Source organism: Haliotis rubra, unplaced genomic scaffold, assembly GCF_003918875.1.
Source record: "Haliotis rubra isolate DU_JTF1 unplaced genomic scaffold, ASM391887v1 Scf170, whole genome shotgun sequence".
In the NCBI taxonomy this organism is placed as follows: domain Eukaryota; kingdom Metazoa; phylum Mollusca; class Gastropoda; order Lepetellida; family Haliotidae; genus Haliotis; species Haliotis rubra.
The window spans coordinates 259,438-286,015 of record NW_025765670.1 but is presented as its reverse complement, the minus strand read 5'-3'; the positions used below and the strand labels follow the sequence as shown (position 1 = coordinate 286,015).

Genomic DNA, 26,578 nt, shown 5'->3' with positions numbered 1-26,578 from the left:
GAGCAGCACAGCTTTTGAAACCACTTTTCACCCCAGTTGGGGTGAACTTAGTGAATCGTTTGAATTTGCATTTTGATCATTTGTTACTGTACGTCAATACCGAAAGGTATCAGAATCTGCAAAGTTGTGTTTTACGTTGCATGTGACCTTTAATGATTAAATAATTCTACATTTTCTTATCAAAGGAGGCATCTAAAATATTGTTTCCGGAACACCAAACCTGTCGCTGGTGTCTTTTAATTACCAGCCTTCGTTCTTTTCTTTTCGCTGCGTTCCCGCTGATGTGGTGACCCAATGCTGTTGATGATGATATTACTGTTACCCGACGCGAAGATGACATATTTCCCGTCCCATTTATTTTTTTTTACTCCTGAAGCTTAATGCTTGACGGTTCACAATCCCAAACGCAAAATCAGGTTTTGTAGCCAAGATACCTCAAAATAATTTTTAATTAAGACCCATGAAAATCCTCGTGAAAAGTAGACGCTTGTCGTATGAAACAAGTAGCGGGATCGGGTAGACAGGCTCGCTGACTTGGTTGACACATGTCATTGTATCCCAATTAGTGTAGCGGCTAAGCCGATAAAATGTGCATTTAAAGATAAAAGCATAAAACTTAGCTCATTTACTGCACTCAAAATACTTTCATTTTGCGCATGCGCAGAAGGTTTTGTTTGTTTAACGCCGCACTCAGCAATATTCCAGTTATATGGCGTCAATCTGTAAATAATTGAGTCTGGATCAGACAAATGCAAAAAAAACCAAACAAACAAACAAATTGAACACACGCACAAAACCCAATGCCATAAAAAGGCTACACAGCGTGCAAGTTTAATATAGGATCTAACAACAGTTGTTTAATGTGGAAGAAATTCAGAAATATAGGTATATGGTCTTGAAAAGCCAATAAGCATATCCGGGGCATGTTTGGATCCATAATTACAGGATCCTGGTACGTTATACAAAGCGTAAGCTTCTGAAAATAGGAAAATGTGATAGAAATATATAACTCCGTGTATACTGAATTAGCCCAAGTGAACTCGGAGATTCAGCACCAGTGGGGTCTAGACTGGCTTCATTTTGGACTATTGCATTGCAGGAAGGGCTGGGCCGAAAGTTTGGAGTATGAGACAGACTACTGGCATGTGTAAGGTCCCAGCGATATAGAGCGAATGTGGTTCTTACAAGGAGGGAAACGCATTTAAAATCCTAATCTCCTAGTAATATTAGCATTCGTATTTCGGAAATAAATAAATATATCTGGGCTAGCAGAAGCTGTCCTTTATTTAAGACACGCTCTGCTGATCACAGCTGGTTACTTCATAATGTCTGTTGGAACAATGAAGTTAACTACAACCGACTTGGTAGTGTTCATCTAGGTGAGGTCTGTCAATATTTTAGAGCTGGCGTTGTATTGTCGACATTCATCAGCTGACAAAGATAGTGATTCAAGTGAGCCAGTTCCATGATGCGATAACTATTGTCAATTCATTAAGTCTCTGCTTGAAGGACAACGTAGTCATTCGACATACTGATATCGGGAAATGAACGACAGTTGGTCTTTTAGTATCCATCTAGGCTAGGTCATCCACTACTTTCAATATGTATATACGATTTCAAGGTTTTCCGTGCAAAATCTAATTCTAAAGCGTCTGTCAAGGTATATACCAACTTCTGTGCGTGTATTGAATAGCTGATAGTAATTAAATGCAATCTGACAATTGGCTCTCTGAGGTACGACTTATGCAGAGACCAGTTGATATTGGCGACAAACATTGTGTTGTCAATAATAGCATTTGGAATGATCTACAATCCATAACATGAGACTGACTATACATATCTTCATTAACTACTCTCACAGGTTCACAAATATGTTGAGTCAAAATTGATCTTCAGCAACCCATGTTGTAAGAGCGAACTAATGTGATCAGGTGGTCGTTCTCTCCCACTTGTTTGATGCATGCCATCGTATCCTACTTGCGAAGATCGATGCTCATAGTGTCATGACCGTGTTATGTGTAACTCTTTGTGTATATCATTACAGATTACTCAAACTGAGACCTGCATATTTTTATGAACGTTACATTAGAAGCATGATGTTTATATGAATATTATCTAGGAATATCTTTGAGTTGTCCATAAAAGTAGGCACTTAATGTTTTGTATTTGTATCTGTCGTAATAGATCTTCATCAAATATTCCTCTGTGATAAAGTTGCAAATAAGTTCAGACTAAATCGTTTCCGAGGACCTGCTTCAACTTCATATCTGTGCATGTAAACGCCAATGTACAGGAAGGTGCAGCTGTAAGAGGTTGAACATGCTGTGTACTTCAACAAAAATCGGTCAATCCAAACCAGAGTTATTAAATTAAACCATCCAGCTATCGGTTAAAATATAGCCATAACTGACATGACACGTTGCACCTCAAACGGGCCCCTGCACGGTAGTCACGCACGGTAGCTGATGACAACCGGCTTTAAATTCTGATTGTGAAAAATCACATGCCATTCGGTCGCAAGAAAAATGCACCACATTTTCACCATTTTGGGGTCTGGCTTCTGGACCAAAGCATGGGTTACTGAATACCAAGTGTAACCCGCATCTTCACTGGTCTACAATCTGACATCAGTCTCCCACACACCCTCGAGTTACACAAATGGACCTTGAAACATATACCCGTGGCACGCCTACAGTAGAATATTTCACCCAACATACGAAACGTGCTGCATTTGTTTCAAAGAGGGTGTGTTTTGCTGTGGAAAGTCAGCGAGCCAGACCACCGATCCCGTTGGTCGCCTGTTACGACAAGCATGGGTTGATGGAGACCAATTCTAACCCGGATGTTAACGGGTATATGCAGAAAGTAAATGATTTGGCTTTGAAAATGCCACAATAACATTGACCTCATATTCTGGTTTATTGTCTTGAAAATAACGGAGAGTCAGTTTTGAACAAATATGAACGCTTGCCCTCACACCTGCGCATTTAAGTGAGGACTGTTTGTACTTGCATATGATCTTACACCTATGTTTCAGCCACAAGAGACCAACGATTTTGATGCTTGGTGAAGTGTCGTCCACAAGGGAACATACTTACCGCTTTCCTGTTGTATCCAGCTCCACAAGGATGAAGATGAGAGTTAAGGCTGTGGAAGAAGTGACTAATCCATATATGACCTGCGTGGTAAGCTGGTTTGTTATGGCTGTACAAGAGCTGCATGGGTTGGTGGGATGGCGTGTATTGAGCGTTATTCCAAGTACTACAACATCTGTAGCTACTGTTGTAACATAATCTTTTCATTAGTTCTGTATGATTAATGCTCATGGATATATTTCAATATCGCGTTAAGCATGAAATCCAAATTCAATATCGTTACTCGTCATTTGTATCACAACTGCCACGTGGTCTGTAAGTGAAGAAGATTATTGTATCGCCATGAATATAAACTTAGTTTATTATCATAAGCTTTCTGGAAACCTAAACCTTACAATGAATTATGCTGAAGAGGTAGTTTTCAACGTATTGAAATTATTCTATCTGACATTTTGCAAAATATAATGGAATCAGGCAAAATTGTCACTGATTTGCGATAATGTAACTGTTGCTGGGTTTTTTAAATATTAAACAATAAAATGTGATGTTTACTGGAATAAAATGACTTCTCCTTTGTGAAAGACAATCTGGATTATCACCCCACTTGTCCCCTAGTCACGAAGTTCCAGAATAATGGCTTAGAGCAATTATTGCTAAAATATCGAAAAATTTAACTTATGAATTAGTGTTCTGGAGTTCTGTTGCCACATATTGTGTGCATTTTGAGTCAATATTGATCAGGTAAAACTATTACATACATATCTTTTGTCATAAGCTCAATATTAAAAAAGTTGTCTGCTACCTGCCATACTGGATAGAGGGAGCACATATATTTTTGGGATGTTTTATATTAATGTAAAATTAACTTTTGTTTTCATGTACCTGTAAATCATTAATTGTGGTTTGTAATGATTGGCTATATTCATTATTTTAGAGGAAACATTGAAACTAGTAAAGCATGTTTTGTCTACTGCACATGCACACAAACATTCATGTGCCTCCATATCTGAAATTATGTTTAAAATGTTCTTGTATATGATGACCAGTGTTTGTTCTTTTATCATCAAATGCACGTTTCTAATGGATACTTGATCTTAGCCACTTCACTAAATTGGGTAGATCGATGTTCATGCTTTTGATAACTGGATTGTATGGTCTAAACTCGATTATTATGTCTGGAATATTGCAACAAACAAATAAACAATGAATTATTCACTCGAGTTGTTCGTCACAACTTAAGATTAAAAGCGAAAATTAACATACATCAAAACTAACTGCTGGTACAAATAACATTTGTAAAACATGACAGTTCTTTCCTGCATATTTGCTGGACGGAAGTCGGCTGTGAAACTGATTAGCGAAAATGTCATGTCACGGGAGAGACATGTCAACAGGAAGTACTTTTTAAAATGGCAATGCAGCACGAAATGGTATGACATTGTATAAATATCTACAGGGAGAGAAGGGTTTTGTCGAAGAGAAACAGTACATTATAGGGATTGGTGGGACCAGTTTCTGGGATGGTGACATGATATTTAGGTCTGCAATTGTTAGTAATAATATTGCACGGTCGTAATAAGTCGTAATAATCGAGGCTTCGACAGACAAACAAGTGGTTGATATTATGTCATATTTCAGTAATATGACATGGAATCTACATTTTAACTACGTCACTGTTTCCAACCATGTAGTCCGTTTTGGGAGCACGCATGTAAACACACACACAGGGTTGACACTGACTTGCAATGCTGGTATTTTATACGAACTATATCATATTTTTCTTGTATCACATATTTATTTCTACCCGTAATTAGTACAACTAGAATGAAGATATACAAAGTATTACACTTGATAACCAATGACGTTTACTCGAGAACGGGTCGGTTTTAGATGGACCCAAAAGAGGGAGATAACTCATGTCTTCAGGGTATTAAAGATGTTTGTAGGGTGGTGGTGGGATACGTGTATGTTTGGATGTGAGATCCTTCTTTATGCCTGTGTTTATCAACCTCACTTGGGGACAATCCGGCCATGAGCAACGTGTAATCAAGGATACTCAAATATAAGCGCTTCTGAGTGAGTGGGTTTAGTTTTAGGCCGATCTTAGCAATATTCCAGCAACATCACGGCGGGGGACAGCAGAAATGGGCTTCACACATTGTACTCATGTACCCAATCGGCCTGACGTGTGAGTGAGTGAGTTTTAGTTTTACGACGAACTCAGCAATTTAAGAACTATATGGCGGCGGTCTGTAAATAATTGAGTCTGGACCAGACAATCCAGTGAATAACAACATCGTCCTACATACGTGACCTGTGTCACGCTACCTCCACCGGTCCCAAGGCGGTTGTGGGATACGATGATATCCTGTGCACTATGATGCATCATGTAACGACATCGAAACTCGACACAGGGAGCAAACGAATCCATGAATCAGATTATGTACTAGTGTAACAAAGTCATACGCTGTCTGGTTGTACAAATAGTTAAATCAATGTCACTACAACCCTGTAACGACGACCCCGTAACTGCAACCTCGACTAACACAATGGAAAGCGGCAGTCGAGCAGTGAATCGAGTGTGAGCCCAGCCAAGAAACGCAGACCCCACTGTTGGGACGGACGCACAAACCCCGACAGTGACACTTGAACAAGTGATAATGACAGCGGGAGAAGGACAACCAAGCCATGACCTCGATGTTTGATTGTGCAAATCGTAAAACCCACTACAACAACATCCGTGTTACTAGACACAGCTACAATTACTACAGGGGCGTCCCGCCAGGCCGACATTTCAACCAAATCGACATGCAGATAGGTGGGCCAGGCCGACTTGCCGGTGTCCATTGATGTAATTAACTCCAAGTATCATTGTTTTGACAGTACGGGGGTGGTGTCAGCTCATGACGAGTTCCCAACTTACTGATAATACTCAGACAGACAGACAGACAAGTTTATTTCTCAACCAACCAACGGTGGTACATGAGAATGTATAAATACATAGGACAGACAGACAGACAGACAGTTTATTCAGTAAGGAGGCCACTGGCCCATAATACATACAGATAATAGTACATGGTACAGAAACAAGCCGATGTTGTACATAACATCATAACTTTCATTTGGAAACAGATTTATCATAGTGTGTACAGTGTAGGGTTCTTGTATATATTTAGCAATGTATTTGACTCTTAAATCTTTATACCAACCACACACAAATATGACATGCCATTCATTTTCAATATAATCCAGACCTTTTGATTTGCAGGACATACAAAGTCTTTCTCTTAGTTCAATATTGCCATATCTTCCAGTTTCTACTGCTATCTTAAAGTTGCTACATCTAAATCTTGATAAAGACATCCTTAGATACACTGGAATATCAGAACAAAGTATTTTTCAACATTCAACAAAGACTTATACTGCTTATAATAAAAGCATTTTGAAGAATCCTGTATTGATGAATACCATGACTGTTGTAGATTATCCTTTAGTCTTTGTTTAAAAAGAGAAATGAACATACCAACATTTCCAATGTCTTGATAAAACCAAGCATAACCAAAGCCATACCTGAGTAATATTTGTTTAACCTTTGAAACCCATGTGGTGCGTCCAGCTTCATCTAAAGATCTGAACATAATGTAACATTGACGAGGCAACCTATTTTCAGGTAAATGTATGAGACGACACCAGTATTTAATAACACGCAAGAGATAAACATATTGGAGAGGGAGTCTGCCACACTCGCCTAACACCATACCATTAAACGTAGATTTGTTTACTCTTAAATACTGTTTACAGAACTTAAGTTGTACGGCCTCAATAACTTTACAATATTCAGTGCCCCAAATTTCTGCCCCATAGCAGAGTATAGGTGCAATCATTGAGTCAAATATTCTAAATAAATCACAACCATCTATGTTACCAATTTTTCTTTGAAAATTGAATAATGATAAAATTGCTTTGTTGGCCTGAGATGATAAACATAGTTGTGCTTTGCTCCACACAAGCTTGGGTGTGAAGACAATACCCAGATATCTATAAACAGAGACAGATTCAATCTGTTGGCCCTTATAAAACCATTTCTCATATGATCGTAGAGGACCACCATTCCTAAATACCATTACTTTAGTCTTCTTAAGATTGACTTGCATTCCAGTTTCATTGCAAAAAGTTTCTTAAACATTTATCTTCTTTTGTAAAAGGTGACACGTGTCAGCAAGTGCTGAGATATCATCAGCAAACATAAGTGCACATAGGTTGTCCATGGCTTGTGTAATAAAAACACCTTTACCGCCATCATTTAACATTTTCTTGTACAGTTCATTTATAAAAATAATATTAACATTTGTGGACTTAATGTGCACCCCTGACGGATACCCACATTACAGGTGAAGTATGATGACAGCCCACAGTTTGTTCTTACACAGGATGAGAGTTGAGAATACATCGAGACAATACTGTTGTAATACTTGCTAGATACTCCAACATCAAGAAGAGATCTTAAAAGTACATCATGTCTTATTTTATCAAAGGCCTTTGAAAAATCTATGAAAAGGCAATAAACGTTCCGTTTTTCTTACATGCATATTTTTGAATAATTGCCTGTAATGCAAAAATGTGATCAGTAGTTGAGTAGTTGGCTCTGAAGCCGGCTTGAGATTCACTTATTATTTGTTTTAATTCACACCATTTCTGTAGTCTTTTATTCAAAATAGAGGTAAATATTTTACATGCTGTGTCAATAAGGGAAATACCTCTATAGTTGTTTGTGACTTGTTTGCTTCCAGATTTAAATAAAGGACAAATAATACTGTTAGCCCAATTTTTGGGAAATATGCCCTTGAGCAATATATTGTTGAAGATATTTCAAGTATGGAACAATAATGTGTTTGGCAGTCTTCAAAAACTCACAAGGTATGCCATCTGGCCCTGGAGATTTGTTATTGGGAAGATTTGAAAGGCTTAACAGAACTCCCTGTTCAGTGATTCGACTGTTGAGTAGTTGGGTGTCATCATCTGTGTCGTCAGAAGTGTGATATGTGTTAAGACTAGCTACATGTAAAGGATTGTGAGTGTTGTAAAATGTTTAACCCACTGGTCATCTGTTATTAAGCTATTTAAACAATACATTTCAGAAATGTCTTTTAGTTCTTTAAATGTTTAGTAGTTTTATTACATAATCATTTTTTTAACACCGAATGTTTTGATAGGTATTTCGCTGCTGGAGAAGGGTTTCACATCTAAAGATATAGTGAAACTCATCTCCAACAACGTTAGCGTTACACAGTTTACATAATCTTTCTTCTTTTGGAATAGAATGCGATCGGCCGGTTTCAACTGGTAGATTATTATTGCAGGTTATTAGTTTTAATATAGGAAAATATATATCCCTGGGTAAGTATAACTAGTTTTCAAGACATAGTTTATCTCTAAAACATTTATAAAATGACTTTTAGAACTAGTTTCTATAGATCTACGCCAATGTTGTAAAAACTGATCTTTTAAAGTAACTTCAACTTTTAGGACCAGCCATGACGTGGTGACATTGTTGGGGTTTGAGAAAACCTCTGATAAACCGCAGGTATTAATTATTCTTGTAACAAAAGAAATCCATCGGAGTTGACAACCAAAGCTATTAACAGAAACAAAATTATACATCAGTGAAGAGAGTTTACAGTGTTGGTTATTTGTTCCTACTTTATGCCAAAAAGAAATGACTCGTTTGTATAATTTGATGTAGAGCGGTTCTCGGCCAAACTCGCCATACACCATAAAGTTTGGAGTAAGAACGCCAGGAGACGTTTGTTTCTTGGGCCTTTTTTTGCCAACATGTGAAACTTGTCTTAAAATACCACCAGTTCCGCCAGAATTGATACTACGAGTATACTCGTGACAGGCAATCAACGTGATAAATACTAGATTATCACAGATATGCATATAAAACTAGCATGTAAAAATAAAACAGTTTAATTAAAGAAGACAACACAATATAAAACACGTCCTGTAGATCGCCAACAACTGAAGGTAGGTCACCATACTAGGGACCATGGGGACTTACAGTACATTTGCTTCCTACATGGACCCTAGATGGATTTACACACTCCCTTCAGCTGTCAGCAATTTTAGACAAATTGGCCATAAATTGAAATAACAGATAATCTACGGTTACAAATAATGGCATATTTAAATTTACTGTGAATGTTTTGTGACTTACGTATCAGCATGGAAGAAGAAATGGAATCGGTAAGGAGGACAACAAAAGTGGTTGGAAGAAAGTGTCAAGTTTCAAGAAAAGCTTGGAGAACACAGAAAAGAAATACAGGAACTAAAGACATTGAAATACATGTTAAGCTAGTGTCAGTGTTGTAACACTCCATTTAATCGTTACCAATTATTTACGCATATAAGATATATATACTCATGCCAATAATGGTTGTCACCCCCTCGGCCGACGCGTACGTGAACCTCAACCGGAGCCACATACGTTAGATCAACTGTCGCCGTTCCTGGGTAATTCAAAAGGAATGGGCCAGAATTCCACAAGGTCAAATTCAAAGACTTATTTAATCCACGCCGAGACAGTGCAGAGCAGTTTTGGGGGCTCATGGTGGCCACAACAGATACTGAAGACATCGCCCAACTGGGAACGGACGTCTTCACTTATCAAACTTTTTATAAGCTATACATGTTAACAGACATTTGATCGGTTATACTGTGAATTTAGCTAGACTGCAACGGATTCAGAATTACACGTGTTATCTCAAGTCAAAGTTCGCAGATTAAATTCGTGAACGTATACAACTCCTGTCCATGGATACAAACACAATTCAGGATACATCTGTGAGGTTTAGGTTGTTTCTGACAACCAGGGCCAAGTCGGACAGAACAGAGACTTAACCTATTTGACTGATGCTATGTTGGAAATGGACTTCACTTTAGCAGACCATTTATCTTTACATGTGATATATTCTAACATTTCAAAGGGATATTTAGATAGATGGTATACCATACTATAGATAAGGAAGCACATGTGATACATGTGGTCTCACCTTAGGCAAGTGTGTTTGTCCAAAATCGCCTCTGTTCACCCAGCAGAAAATGGGTACCCGGTGAAAAAAGTCGTGAGACTATTAACCTTCCAGCGCCTCACAGGCAGCTTGGGTTATCCGGGGTAATAATGATCAGATTGTGCGTTTTGAACAGGATATCTAGCCTCGGAAAGGCGCGTTATAATGTAGTAAAGTAGTAAAATGTTTATTAAAGTGTCACACGCACAACATTTAGAGTAAAATACCGAATCTCATAAAACAGTTTAAAGGAAGTGACGGGCCTTTTTCGGAAAAATCCTTGGTTTCCTCGCCTATACATTACACAGAGAGTTTTGTACTTAAAGGTTGGAAATGACTGAATCACAGAGCCAGTGGTATGACTTATTCACTTATATAAAGTTTGTTCAAGTAAATTGATATTTATAAGTCGAAATGATATGCCAAAATGTGTATAATTTTCGTTGCAAAATTTAAGCATTTCGGGATTTTAGTGGTGTTTCATTCGTTCACATGCGATGTAAACAATGTATTGGAATAAAAATAGTACATGTATGTTTCATCACTCCTGGGTATCAGCAAGTAGAAATGTGGATACTGTGCCAAAATGATATGTTGCCATGTCACAATTGCATAATTTATCTACCCACTGTTCGAAAAAGTGCCCCCAAAAATATTTACGTCATATTTAGAAAAAGGCCAACCTGCCAGATGCTTCATTTTTTGGATCGGTCAAGTTACAAGGGGGTGGAGTTATTGAGCATCTTGTGGAAGATCAGGCCTATACCTATCTTGGAATGCAAGTTCGAGACAAGCTCCAGAATGCCCAGATTCAAGAAAAACTTCGGGCCGAGTACAAATCTCGTTTGAAGAAAATCTGGAGCTCAGAGCTAAATGCTCGAAACAAGGTCAAAGCCACCAATACTTCTGCTGTGCCAGTCCTTCCCTATTCCTCTGGAGTAGTTGATTGGACAAAACAAGACATCCAGAGTCTTGACCGTCTGACCAGAAGGATCATGTCTGATAACAGAGCCCACCACCGTCGTTCCTCTCTTAACCGTTTATACACGCCAATCAATTCTGGAGGTCGGGGTTTGATTAATGTGGAGGCTCTTCATGATAGAATTTTATTGTGTACTTTTGCACATATTTATTTATCGGATGATCCTCTGGTGATGCATGTGAAGACTCATGATGAAAGCAAGGAATTCCACAGCTATTTTAAGCGTGCCAAGGTTGTTGGACAGAATCTGAAATTTGAGGTTGATTTTGTTGATGGCGATGTACTGCTGGACGGTACAGTGATGGGAGTAAACCAGGTGAAGTCCTTCACCAAGTCTGCCCAGAGTCGGTCTTTTGTGGAGAAGCTTTCTGAGAAGCCATTGCATTGTGTGTACATGCAGTATGTTGAACAGAATAGCAATCCCACCGACTCCTTCGCCTGGATGAAGTCGGCAGGTCTTAAATGTGAAACTGAGCGCTTCCTTTTTGCTGCTCAGGACCAGTCACTTCCCACTCGCAATCGCCTAAATGTGATTCTTAAAGAAAATATCAATATGAAATGTCGACTTTGTAATGAATTCACGGAGACTGTCCAACACCTTGTCAGTGGATGCCCTTCCTTGGCACAAACATCATATCTTAAACGACATGATGGCATGGCTCGTTGCTTTTACTACCGTCTCCGACATGCCTGTGGCTTTGACTCCGAGGTCCATCCATGGTACGACCCTGAACATGTCCAGGGCGTCATGGAAAATGATGCTTTCAAACTTCTGTGGAATAGGCCCATATACAGCCTCAGAAGAATTCCAGCCAACAAACCTGATCTTGTCCTTTTTGATAAAGCCAATGAATTTATTTATATCATAGAATTTTCTGTCCCTTTTGACACCAATGTGATTGGCAAGATTAAGAAAAGCATGATAAATATGCGGACCTCGCCTTTGAAATGTCTCGCTTGCATCCCAAGTACACTGTCGTCAGGCTCCCCATTGTTCTCGGTGCCCTTGGTTTGGTACCTCCTGATCTCTTGGTGCAGATCAGGAGAGTGCCCGGGTTCTCCACCGGGAGTACAGCCCTTCTGACACTCTGGGTAATGCAGAAGGCTGCAGTATAATAATAAAGTTAGTATTTATATAGCGCCTTTTCAAACAACTTTGCTCAGAGGCGCTTAGGCAAAGGCACTGTCAAAAAAGTGAGTTTTCAAGACACGTTTGAATTGTTCAAGGTCTTCAATGTTCTGGATGTTTGGTGGCAAGTTATTCCACAGACACGGTCCTGCTTTAGAAAAAGCTCTGTCACCGAAATTCTTTTTCTTGTCAGTGGAATCTCTAGCACTCGTGAGGAGTTGGGTCTCAGTGCTCTTCTGGGGTTGTAAAGTGAGATCAAGTCACTGATATATACTGGTGCCAGAAGGTGGAGAGAGTTGAACACAAAGATGAGAATCTTAAACATGATTCTGTATCTGATGGGGAGCCAGTGGAGAGTCTTAAGTACTGGACTGATGTGCTCTGTGCGTTTGGTCCCAGTAATGAGGCGAGCAGCACAGTTCTGGACTCTCTGTAATTTGTCTAGTGTTTTCGCTGATGAGCCGTAAAGGAGACTATTGCAATAGTCTAAGCGTGATGTAACAAAAGCATGGACGAGTGTCTTAACTGCTTTCTCTCCAATGTACCTTTTGATAAGGCTGATGCTTCTTATGTGAAAGTAGGCCGTCCTGCATACAGCATCAGAGTGACGTTCAAGAGCCAGAGAGGACTCGAAAATAACTCCAAGGTTTTTAGCGTGTGAACTTGGCCTGATATCACTTTCACCTACTTTCAGTGGCTGGAATTGGAATGATGACAGTGTAGACTTCGATCCAAATATGAGAAGCTCTGACTTATCACCATTAAGTTGTAGGAAGTGAGTTGTCATCCAGGTCTTTATCTCGTTGACACATGCAGTTATGGAGTCACGTAGAGATGTAACAGAAGTAGTCTGTGCTATATAGTATAAAAATGGCGAGGGTAAAAGTTCTCGTTGACCTGTTATAGCTGACTTGTAAAGTCATTCGCATACTTTGTAAACTTGAAGTCATTATGGGCGCTTCACAATGTTCTTTCGATTAATTACGTTATACGGTTTTAGTGAGCGAATGTAAGAACTTTGTCTTAAAAAGTTATATCTCATTTCTGTTGGAAGGTAACATATATGTTTCTAAGAAATAATGAATCAAGTCAGTTGTTGCTGAAATGCTTGAAAGAAATTGACAAATTGACTTGTAGTTGTCATGGGAGAGATTGAAATATCTGTGTGATGCCAACATCAACTGTCATTATGACATGATCAAAAGGTAGTATAACCTCTGCCTTTCGACGTGATTTCTTGAACTTCTGTGGTTCGTTTCTGATAGAAACCAGAACATCGATGAGCACCATACAATGGCCAACGTAAGATCCTGGCTGTAAGATCCTGACTTTTATATGTTCTACATATTGTCTCTTTTTCAACGTTGCTATTGTTGATTCAGTGCTCTGTGACACACGACTTATGGCCAGTTTTGTGGCACTTATTGATTGAAAGCATGATGACTTCTTCCTGTTCCGGGAACAGTTGAGGATGCAGAAAATCACAATTCTTGGCTTTTAGTTTTCTGCTTCGATATCTCCTTTTTTCACAAGCAACATTTTTGTAACTCGAATAGCAGTTATTGCCCAATCGAAAAGTTGCTGTGGAGCTTGTGATTTGGTTCTGGAGACGTGCTTCAAGATTAGCTTTTGATGCAAGTCTTTTTATGGTACATCCTATCCCGTCACAAGCATTTGTTACATGACTTGTTGCAAAGACAATGCCACACAGCTTTCAGCCCATCTTATCCCTGGAAGACAAGACTGAATGTGTTGCAGGGCGTGCTTGAGAAAGATTGCTTCAGACAGTCATTTATCACTGTCATGCTCATATGCTTCTGATCTTGTCCTTGCCTGTAGTATAACACTAAGGGGTGTACTGTTGTTCGGGAATTATCCCGATGAAACCCCTGAACAGAATCCTTTACCACAAAGGAATAAATATCAGCAAAATCAAGAATTATTGCCGTCTTCTCATCCAATTCCTCTTTACACCTTGTCAAAAATGTCGACTCGGATTTTGCAGTTAAATACTGAACTGTCAAATTAACAATTTTCTGCAAAAGAACTTCAATAAAGCAATGAGGACTAAGGGATGTTGTGATCTCCCTGTATGCACCCAGACTTTGTAGGAGATTCCATCGTCCCCATCCAGACCTTCATCCTGGAGATGTGACTGAAAGACATATTTCGGTGCATCAATCCGAGGACAGTCATCAGAGGTACGGCATGCATACTTGTGACTGTCGACGTTTCCGTGGAAGAATCCTCTGCTGTAACAGACCATATCTTGATCCTGTCCTCGCCGCTCGTCACCGCCGAAACCGACTGCAATCACTGCCATGCTCATATGCTTCGGATCTTGTCCTTGTCTGTAGTATAACACTAAGGGGTGTACTGTTGTTCGGGAATTATCCCAATGAAACCCCTGAACAGAATCCTTTACCACAAAGGAATAAATATCAGCAAAATCGAGAAGAATTATTGCCGTCTTCTCATCCAATTCCTCTTTACACCTTGTCAAAAAAAAGTCGACTCGGATTTTGCAGTTAAATGCTGAACTGTCAAATTAACAATTTTCTGCAAAAGAACTTCAATAGGACTAAGGGATGTTGTGATCTCTCTGTATGCACCCAGACTTTGTAGGAGATTCCATCGTCCCCATCCAGACCTTCATCCTGGAGATGTGACTGAAAGACATATTTCGGTGCATCAATCCGAGGACAGTCATCAGAGGTACGGCATGCATACTTGTGACTGTCGACGTTTCCGTGGAAGAATCCTCTGCTGTAACAGACCATATCTTGATCCTGTCCTCGCCGCTCGTTACCGCCGAAACCGACTGCAATGGGCAACTCAGCATCGAAATTGGCGTTATCGACAATGGAGAACTGTGCTGTTTTCTGATGAAAGCCGATATTGTGTATCGACAGCCGATGGCAGAGTGAGAGTATGACGAAGGCGTGGGGAACGTTGTTCCACTTAATTAGTGTATTGTTGAAAGAGACTAATGGGGTGGTCCAAGCATCGTGGTGTGGGGTGCAATCGGTCTCAACAAGAGCGCTAGCCCTGTGGTGTTCCTGAATCTCGGTCCAGGACGAAGAAATGGCGTGACAGCTGCTCGCTATATTGACCAAGTTATAAGAACTAGCCTTGTACCACATTTTAGACGTCACAGGAATCACATCTTCCAGCAAGACATTGCTCGTGCCGAAACTGCCAGAGCAACATTGGACTTCTTAAGACAACATGGTAACCAAACCCTACAATGGCTTGCACTCAGTCCGGATTTACGTCCAATAGAACACCTTTAGGACGAGATTTAAAGAAGACTAAATGACCTCCAACTTTGTTTTCATTTGTTCTATTAGTTCATTGAAATCCTTACATTTCAGTCACTCAGGACACAATTTGGCAGGGCCTATATCAAATGTTTCTTAAACTTTTGTGACATCTGCTGATTCAACTTGGGCAACTTTCTGTTTAAGATAAGCTTTGCTGTGCGTGAAATGATAATCTTAGATCGAAAGGTTCAACTTGCTCATTGAGCTATGCTCCTTCTTGCTTCAAATGTAGATCCACTGTCATTTCAAGTTCCGATTGTTTTCGACCCATTTCGATGTACAACATAACACGAGGGGAACAACTTCTGGTCAGGTTTAACATTCTCACAAGCAACAGAAAAATGGCTTCGGCTTTATCGAGCAAAACCATCTTAAGGCCTTTTTTCGAACACTGCGCAAATGCTTGTCAAATGGATCTGCATCGGACCATTGATAAATAGAATAGTTCTCCACGAAGTATTTGTAATGGTGAGAACAGATAATATCTCCATCAATGATATCCCTCATGTCAGTACGAGCAAGGAGCAAACGGCAGTCATTTTCTTCAAGACTCATAATAGTTAACAAATCTGTCCTTTTGTGTAAACAGATTTATGGCAATGTGTTTTGATTGGCAAACCATTTGAACATCTTTCCAACGCCATTTTATTTTTAACGAAACATAAAATGTCGATGTACAACATCAACACGAGGGGAACAACTTCTGGCTCAAGATCTGTTTCAACACAAAACAACTCAATTGAAAGTTGAAAAAGAAATAACTATTCAAATCAATGGCAACCAATTAACTACAAGCTTGATACACAGTTTCCAACAATCTCTTACATTATTCAAGTTACAAAAACAATGTAATCCAATTATGACAGATTTCAAAGTGATTAAATGATTCAAATGCAAAGTATCAAACACTATCAACTGAAATGCCATGCAACAGATACTCAGAAAAGGAAGACACTATCATCTGCCAACTTAAGCGCATGACAAAAGATTCATTATGGCAAATGCACATGGATCTTCCTAATCTGAGTATTATCTCGAGAGAAATGTTTTCCGCGAAGTAGAATGCGTTTTGGCGTACGTGTCCCATAATGCTGCACACTATTTTTTTAAATCACGGTATATTTGAAGTGTTACATTTTGTTTTCACCATACTACGAATTAATACGATCTGAAGTTATTATGGTGCGTCCTGTTTGGTGAGTGTTTGGTCTGAGGTTGTTTCGGGGGTAATCCCCGTACATCTTTACCCTGGTTCCGTGAAGATGTGATTATATTATGATCCTGTACAGGGTATTACGAATGAAATTGTATTATTCGTGAAGAGGATGATTTGCAAGAATCAATTACTTACAAGAATCAATTACTAACAAACCTGTTTAACTGTTCGAAGTACTGATCCAGTTACAGGGTGTGAGCTCATATTTCAAATTCATGAGTTGAATTGCTAGCGGAAAGTCAATACGTCAGTGCGCCAACAGCAACGGCTTTGTGGAGCGTTACTATCCGTATATTAGTCCATTACTATTGATTTAGATAACGAAAAAGATAGTAATCATGTCGTTTAAATTCCGTCATAACTACCAGACAAAATTTACCATTCAAATAGATAGACGAATCAATGTTATTAGTGACGCCAGGAAGGCTTGTTACGGTAATTGTGAATCCACATCCCTAAAAAGTCGGATGAGGTTGCGTGTGTTTAAGTGCAAACACTTTCATTAGTTGTCCAAATTGGGTGTTATATATAAATGTTTGATGTGTTGTCTTAGTTTGTTCAAAGAATGATTTATAGAGCTGAAAACATTTGAAATTAATGATATCGAAAATAAAGATTCGGTTTAGTCTTGTCCCCGTTGACAAACCCATGCTAGTCGTAAGAGGTGACTCATTGGATCGTGTGGTCAGGCTTGCTGATGCATGGCATCGTATCCCAACTACGTAGACCGACGCTCATGATGTCACTCACTGGGTATCTGGAGCAGATTCGATTATTTACAGACTGCCGACGTAGAGCTGGTATTGAGGTGTGGATCTAAAACTTCTGAAGAACATGTTGTCAAACCATACATGCAAAGGACAGAAGCACAGAAATATGAGTGAGATGAGTGAGTTTAGTTTTACGCCGCCCCCAGCAATATTCAAGCAATATCAGCTGGGGGTGCTACGAAAGTGTGTTGGTGGGCCTGACACATTTGTCCCATTACAAATTAAAACAACTTTGGCTAGACCAGCTCAGTTTACACCGTTGTGAAAGGGCCATTTAAGTACTGGGGACAATGGTGCTTCCCTTTTGGATATGAAGATTGTATGATTCTGGTTCGTGCTAGCAATCGTGCAAATAAGCTTGTCAAGAAAAAGGGCCCTGTCGTCAAACCGAAAAACCAGGGATCCGTTCCACAAAACGATTTTAGTACTACGATGATCGTAAGTCTCTGTTAAAATATGGGAGGTACGGTCACCTTGGAGCTAAGATCGCTTTGTGGGACGGAGCGCAGAAGCTTAATTTACCTATCTAAACAGTAAACAGTTTCCACTCTGCTGACCATATATATCGGCCTATTTGTAAATAACAGAAGTGTAATACATATTTCGTGATGTTCTTAACAGACTTTCAGGCAACGAAACGTGAAGTTCGCCCATGATAATAAATGTTAAGCAATCGATATGTAATTATTCCACGTGAAGTCAAAGATCCATCCACACCACACAGTGAAGCTGTTCTGGCGGGAAGGGAGAACCATACCAGAGGCTGAACTGACAGCAAAGGAACCGTTCTGGCGTTCTGAGATGATTGGGCTCACCATTATCCTTTCCTTTTGTCTTCATTACACCTACAGTCATACCGTGGCTCGTCATTTTACACGAATGGAAGAATTAGATGATAAAGTTGGGAACAACTGGAATCGGGAATTGGCCTACGACACATTTGTTGACTGTGCAGGACTTTGTTTTCAGAATAAAACCTGCCATAGTTTCTCCTTCTACTCCGGGGCGTGTTATATTCGTAACACATACGATGTCCACACAGATATCACATATCTGGGTTCCCCTGGAATGAAGACGTTCTTGAAGAAAGGTAAGATAATGTAAAAGAAACTTGAGTTCGTGAATGTTGCTCTAACACAGGTGAAGACTGTTTTAAAGACATGATTTGCTGTATTTTTTTTTCATTCTGTTTTGTGATGTTTTGACAGAAATGAAAATGGTATTCAAATATATGGTTAATGTCTACAAAACCATGCTAATCTGGAAAACCCATCTTCAAGACTACCGAACATTGGTATACAATCATAGGGAAAAGGTCAATGGATATTTTTGTTGACCATATTTTGAATTCTAGAGACCAATAACTTTCAATTCCTCCTTGCCAAATTTAATCATGTCTTCCAGGGTTAAATTTGGTTGTAACTGGCCCTGTTGGCGTTTGCAAGACTTTTGCACATAATTACAATAACTGTCGAAACAGAATTGTTAACAAGTTTGCGCGTTACAAATATATACAATAACTGGGGCGTTACAAATACAATAACGGTGGTGTTACGTTTTCATGCAGTCGTCTTTCTTTTTCCCCACAGCCGAATGCGTCTCTCCATACAGCCAGATAGGAGACATATGCATATGGGTGTCCAGTTCCGCTCTGAATAATACAGCGGCAAGATCGAAATGTCAGATGGACGGTGGAGACTTGGTGACCCTGCCATCGCATGGCAAAATACAGCTCGTCAAAGACTTCATGGCTGCAAATGGTACGTTGTGCAGTATACTTTATAATCTGCCATTGTTAATGAGTTTTTTTCACCGCTGTCAACAATGTTCCTTCTGTGGGAATTTAGGATAGAAACAGTGCCTTAAGGATTCAGGTTCATCCTTACATTAGTGAGCTAAAACAGAACAGCAAAGAATAGCAGTGAGTGAGTTTAGTTTTACGCCGCACTCAGCAATAGTCCAGCTATATGGCGGCGGTCTGTAAATAATCGAGTCTGGACCAGACAATCCACTGATCAACAGCATAAGCATCGATCTGCGCAATTGGGAACCGATGACATGTGTCAACCAAGCCAGCGAGACTGACCACCCGATCCCGTTAGTCGCCTCTTACGACAAGCATGGGTTACTGAAGGTTCATTCTTGCCCGGACCTTCACGGGTTCCTTACATTAGTATGAACATAATATCATATACAGTACAAACAGAAATTATTGAGAATTTAAAAATTGTAGATTTTTAATTTTTTTTCACTCATTACTCACGTATTAAATATGAACATTAGCAGAACATAACTCCAGATTCAAAGACAGGTGAACAGTTAGTATTTTGTCAAGTCACCATGGGCTGCAATGCAGGCTTCAATGCGGCGGGGCATACTACTGATCAAAGAAGTTAGAAAGTCGTGGTCCATGCTGTCCCAATATCGGACCACCTCTTCTTTCATTTCTGCAATATTTGTCAGATTTTTCTTATTGACACTTTCCTTCATAAGTCCCCAAACATTTTCTATTGGATTTAGGTCAGGGCTGTAGCTCAGCCAATCTAATAATGTCATGTTTTGGGTCCGAAACCAGGCCTGTGAATGCTTTGAACGATGTTTTGGGTCGTTGCCCTGCTGGAAAATCCAAAAATGTCCATAGAACACGTGAGCAGATGGAAATAAATGTCCCTCGAGAATATCTGTGTACCGCTCACTGTTCATATTCCCTTCAAATACACAGAGGGGCGGTGCCCCTAACACAGATATCCCACCCCACACGTTAAATTTCGGACTGTACTTTGGGCGCTGATACAAAGGTTTTTCAGTTTGTTTGGTCCAGAATTTCAGTGTATTAGGAAACAGCCACACAGAACTTTCATCTGAGAAAATCACATTGTCCCAGTTAAAATTTCTATGCTGTAAGCACCAATTCAACCTTCGCTCCTTTTCTTCAGGTTTCATGATCGATGATGGAATTCCTCCACTTTTTTGCCAACCCATTGCATGCAGCTCAGTTCTAATTGTCTCCTTACAGACATCCACAGTTCCTCTATCAATCATATCCAGCCTTAAGTTTTCAAAACTCCTTCGTTTGTTTTTAGAAACAAGAATACCAAGCCGCCTGTTACCGACAGTCAATTTTCAAAACACGATAAACAGTGGACAAAGGGATGCCTGTTCTACTTGAAATCACTTTAGCTGATCTGATGTCCTTGTTATAATACTCTAAAATCAACTTCCTCTTCTCTTAATCAATCATACTGAGGATCACTGAAAATGTCGTCTGCTAGCAAGTTAACAAAGGGGGATAACTCTTCACAAATTCATGAAAAAAAGATTAACGGAGTTGTCTCTCTTGAATGAAACCAAGCACTTGATAGCTGGTCAAGGTTGTTTATACTAGAAATCCAATTAAACATATTCCTAAAATTCTCAATAATTTCTGGTCATACTATATGTGTAGCTGCTTGTACTAGCCCAGACTGAAGCTGGTTTTATAGTGCTAGCCCACTGAGGTACCATGCCGCAGTGAAGCATGAATACCCCACTCAGACACATTATACTGACTCCGAGCCGACCAGTCCTTGTTGTACCCATTAATGCCGAGCGCCAGACAGGGACCAACAAGTACCATATTTTAACGTATTTTGGTATTACGCGGCCGGGGATCGAACCCACGACCTTCCGGTGTCCGGGCGGACGCTCTAACCACTACACCACGGAGGCGGTGCCGGTTTGCACCGAGAGTGACCCAACAGTCTGAGGTGAGGTGAGGTGAGGTGAGGTGAAATTGGGTTTTACGTCGTGCTTGAGAATATTTCGCTCATATGACGACGTGCATGCGTGTGTATGTGTATGTGCGGCTGCTTGTACTAGCCCAGACTTAAGCTGCTTTTATAGTGCTAGCCCACTGAGGTACCATGCCGCAGTGAAGCATGAATACCCCTCTCAGACACATTATACTGACTCCGAGCCGACCAGTCCTTTCCGAGCCGACCAGTCCTTGTTGTACCCATTAATGCCGAGCGCCAGGCGGGGACCAACAAGTACCATATTCTAACGTCTTTTGGTATGACGCGGCCGGGGATCGAACCCACGACCTTCCGGTGTCCGGGCGTACGCTCTAACCACTACACCACGGAGGCGGTCCCGGTTTGCACGGAGAGTGACCCAACAGTCTGAGGCGTGTTGACGTCACTGTGCAATGCTGGGGCCCCGGTGCGCCCCAATTATTACGCCCTACTCCGTGGATCGCAGTAATAATCATGCTATCTCGTACGTTCAGTCTCTTATCACGTCATGAAGCGGTACTTTTGATGTACGTACAATGTCTGGCCTCGCTGACAAAAATGTTCCAAATCTCTGCATAACATGTAAATACACTAAATCTAATTGTCCAGCACTGACATAAATAGCCCAAGATCACTAATGCCACCAATACCAAATTTTATATGTACAAAATGTCAAGTAAATAAGATACCGTTAGCACCAACCTTCTCACATCTCGTCGTCTGCTTTCCTACGTGCCAATACCTACTGCAATGGGCTGTCGTACATAGTGATATAAAGTAACCAACTACTAGTACTTAATCCACGAAACAAGGTGACGTCAAATTTTGTGGGCACACGAATGGGTGATGAATCTGATGATTGTATAAGGCTTCGGTAAACAAATGTTTCATTCACGAGTGGAATATTAGGCAGTTTCAATTTGCTGAATCAATGAATAAAATAATCAGTTAGTATACAAAATGAAATCGTGCATTTAATATATGATTTTCGCCGCACTTCCCTTATATCCGCGAATCAAGGTTATGCGAGTGTATATTGTATTGTCTTCTGTAGCTAACATATCTTGGATTTAAAACATACTAGTTAAATATATTTATAACTCTGATATTGTAGTTGTTTTTCACTGTCCTTCGTTGACAGGCTGATATGTATTTATGGTGAATTTAAATCTGGTTTTAGTGACGATATGGCTGAAATATTGCCGATGTGACTGTAAATCTTAACTCACTCACTCAAAGTTGCGTTACACACTCACAAGTACCCAAACGATGTACGTCAAATAACCAACATAAACACATTTCGCATTAAAACTCGCCGATCCTCCTGAACTCTCTGTCAATGTGTCCCACGACAAACACGAGCCAGAGTACACAATCGGTTTGGGAGTATCTAGGACCCTCGCGGGTTTGTGTAGGTATACTGATTCATATAGCTTTCTAATTAGTCCGGGGAGGTGAGGTAGCCTAGTGGTTAAAGCGTTCGCTCGTCAGGCTGAAGGCCCGGGTTCGATTCCCCACAAGGGTAAAATGCGTGAAGCCCATTTCCGGTGTCCCCCGCCGTGATATTGCTGGAACATTGCTAAAAGCGGCGTAAAACTCAGCTCACTCACTCCATTTGGTCCAACTATATGACGATGAATATACCAGTCCCAACTAAGAACAAACCAAAGGTTGATATTACGATCACCACACCGTCTAGCTACGATAATACGCCAACAGTCAAGACACCCAGCCCGACCCTCTGATCCATGAAGTTGCCACTGACGATCAGTACATGAGTATATATGTAGGTTGCTCAGGACCAGTACTAACCCAGAAAGTCCCATCCTCGATAATCCCCAGGGCATACGTTACGATCACTCTCCACTATACCCTGGATGCATCCACGGCTTGGCCCGATAATTATATTACCTCCCTTTGCTGGCTCCGCATTCTCACAGTAGCCAATCAGCGAAGCCGCCGTTACATCCGAGCTTGCCAGTGTCAACAAAGATAGCGGTCGCAGTCGCGAAGGTTTGTTCGCAGTGCCACTCAGATTTTGGGGGAAATAATACAGACGAATTGACAGATCTGAAACTTTAAAAAATATATGAAAGAACTCCTTCTACCTCTTTCAGAGTACCTGTGCATCAATTGTGTTGCCAAGTTTAAACGGTTAGATAATTTAAAAAGCGAAAGTGAGTTGTGATTGGTTCGCTCAACTTCCCATCGTAGGCACCTGATTGGATAAAAAGCCAGTAAAGGGAGGTAATAAAATAATCGGGCCAAGCCGTGGATGCATCCAGGGTATAATGGAGAGTGATCGTAACGTATACCCTGGAGATTATCGAGGATGAGAAAGTCCACGAGGATTAAACCTTTGAACTGGACCATTTCCTGTTCATATGCCAAAATAAACAAAATTCTTAGCTTATAATCACACGGTAGGTACCATCACCACGAAATGCTGTACTTTGTGCAAACGTTCAAAGACGTGTTACAATCCCCCGAACCCTTACGAATCTTCAAAAGACAAACGTTTCCCTTTTTTATGCTGCAGGTATCGATGTGGGCGGAAGACGCTCAATTGGGGCCTATCTGGATGTGGCCAGTATGAAGTGGAATTGGGTGGATGGATCCGCACTAAATGACTCAAGTCTTTGGTGTAACCCAGCTGATGGAGTCTATCCATCAGAGTCGTGTATACAGTTGGTGAACTCTTGTTTTCATGACCGTGCCTGCAGATTCAATCATGGGTATATTTGTGAAATAACTCTGTAGAACTCCACAGCTCAAGCCTTTTGGGTGAAGCACATATTCCAGTCTATCCTTGCGAACAATGCGCACAGATGTCAATCGCTAGGTCCTGCTTCAGGGGTTTGGGGTTGGGTGGGATGGGATGGGGGGTATCCAGGTGGTTAAAGCGTTCGCTCGTCACACTGAAAACCCGGGTTCGATTCCCCGCGTGGGTACAATGTGTGAAGCCGATTTCTCGTGTTCCAGAAGTTATTGTTGGAATATTGCTAAAACTAAACTCACTCAGTCACCTGCTTCGTTGACCTGTTGTACGAAGTTATCAATGCGTATTTGTGGAAAAAAGTTGTAGAGGGGCCACTGGTACCATGACACTATACTTACCAGGTTGTGACGTCGACACTCCTACACATAGTCTGAAACACTCCACTGTATTTGCACTTTATATGACGGTTGTCTGTAAATAATCGAGTATGGACCAGACGATCGAGTGACCGGCATGATGAATATCGATCTGGAATCTGGAGCATCTGGAATACAATGACCAAAAGTCAACGAACCTGACCACCTTTCCTCTAAGCGATCGTAGCGCTACAACAGTCGTAAGTCTATGTTAAAGTATGGGAGTTACGACTGTCGTAGCGCTACGATCGCTTTGAGGAACGGGGCCCTGACCACCCGATCTGATGGTCTGCTGATGATCAATTCTAACCAGGTCCATTGAGAGTGCTTCTTAATATAGCGTATTGACTAAGGGTAAAATATACTTCCCATCAAAAGTTTAGACTCTCTAGAGTAAATATAGCCACTTACTTCGGGCAACTGTTCTAAATTAAATTTTGCAAAATATTCCATACTGTTTAAAAGGTAATGTTTACACATGAACTGATGTATTGTAAAACAAATTCGCAAAGTTGAAAAGGTTATTGTCGTGAATTCAATAAATGATAAAAATCAGTGAAAATTGGCGAATTCTTAACAAAACTTTACACTAAAGCACAGCTGTTCACACGTACGACATTTGTACATGCTTTTAAGCAATTTGATGCATGATCCTCGTGCAATTCATCATAGGGTTTGCAGTTGGTTCCCCTGAGTTAGTGGAGAAATCAACCTTCGATGTAACCATATACTAATTTAATGCGAATGCGGGGGTCTAGTCTAAAATGCGTCACGAAATTAATGCGAGCCCAGGAATCTGCGTTAATGATAAAATGTGACACCCTGAATCTTTGGTGTTCTTTTCTTTTCACACTTTTTATTTACCAAATGAATTGAGCTTGCTAAGCAATGAATGGAAATGAGCTGACGATATTTTGATTACGCTGCCATGTTTGATCACGTGATTGCTTGCCACTACTTGTCTTATGACAACATTTATAAACGTAATCCGACTCGAAAGTCATCTACCCAAATACAACAAACAAGTGGCTCGAAAATGTCCGGTATTGCTGATATGCTTGAGTGACTTTAAACAATGACCAGCGCTTGTAACCAGTGATAATTACATGTGGCTTGAGATACCTGTAATGAGGAAGTGACCTGTATTGGTGTAATGTGTAGTTTCAACAGATTTACGTTTTCTGTCTTTTATCAAGTTCTGAAAAGTTAACATTGTCAGACTGAAATGCGTCATTATAATAATGCGAGAAGAGTACAGACGCATTTTTCGCATTAATTTCATGATTTACAGTATATATACATAAGATATAGTGAGTGTTTGAAGTGAGTCTAAACTTTTTAGCTCGACGTTTGGTGGAGTTTGTAACACCGTTATTACGCAAGTATCCAGGGTATTGTTGAGATGCATACATATGCCAGAACGAGGAACTGATTTTACAGTTGACTGGAAAGTGTTGTGGTTACGTGAGGGTGGAGAAGTCTCTTAAGTACACAATGCGGATGATCTGAGGTGAGAAATATTGAAAGGTGATGTCTGTGCTATAAACAAAGAGATAAAATAGGGTTATGATATAAGACGGTTTCTCACTGTGGTTGCATAGAGGCAATGTGAAAATCTGACTTTTGGGACAAATTCATGTGAATCCTTTTGTGATTTTTTTCCCCACGGGTTTTTCGAGTAGATGATGTTTACAGTCTAATGAAATTAATTTGGTGGCACTGAGAAGCATGGTCAAAGTGGAAAGGCCAGAAGGATGAACGTGAAATGTACATTTTTCGAGTCCATCTGTGAAACACAAACGACTTGATTCCGGCACCTCTATGGGATGCCTCGCTACAACAGTGAAAGGGTACGTTCTGCTCTCAGGCACTTCATACAAGACAAGGTTTGAAGATATTGTACGCACGCTTTAGGGACTATCATCAATGAGTGATTGGGTTTTACGCCGCACTCAGCAATATTCCAGCTATATGGCGGCGGTCTGTAAATAATCGAGTCTGGACCAGACAATCCAGTGATCAAAGGCACTGATCTACGCAATTGGGATACGATGACATGAGAAGAGCTAGTGATGTTGCTATAAA

The 26,578-nt window shown here is 40.3% G+C and overlaps 2 protein-coding genes across 2 annotated transcripts in view; both read left to right on the top strand.

The window, feature by feature from the left end:
* LOC124272502 (steroid 17-alpha-hydroxylase/17,20 lyase-like) overlaps positions 1–26,578 on the top strand; it is a 316,834-nt gene that overhangs the window by 55,469 nt on the left and 234,787 nt on the right. The gene's annotated exons all lie outside the window — the stretch shown is intronic.
* LOC124272511 lies at positions 18,313–24,118 on the top strand. Its single transcript, XM_046707717.1, has 3 exons — positions 18,313–18,675; positions 19,175–19,345; positions 23,898–24,118. The coding sequence occupies exons 1-3, from the start codon at positions 18,387–18,389 to the stop codon at positions 24,116–24,118; spliced, it is 681 nt and encodes a 226-aa protein (XP_046563673.1). The 5' UTR covers positions 18,313–18,386.

Coding starts and splice junctions, on each gene's coding strand:
- LOC124272511 (XM_046707717.1), top strand. CDS start 18,387: ATGATTGGGCTCACCATTATCCTTTCCTTTTGTCTTCATTACACCTAC. Junction 18,676..19,174: donor GAAGACGTTCTTGAAGAAAG/GTAAGATAATGT, acceptor TTTTCCCCACAG/CCGAATGCGTCTCTCCATAC. Junction 19,346..23,897: donor AGACTTCATGGCTGCAAATG/GTACGTTGTGCA, acceptor TTTATGCTGCAG/GTATCGATGTGGGCGGAAGA.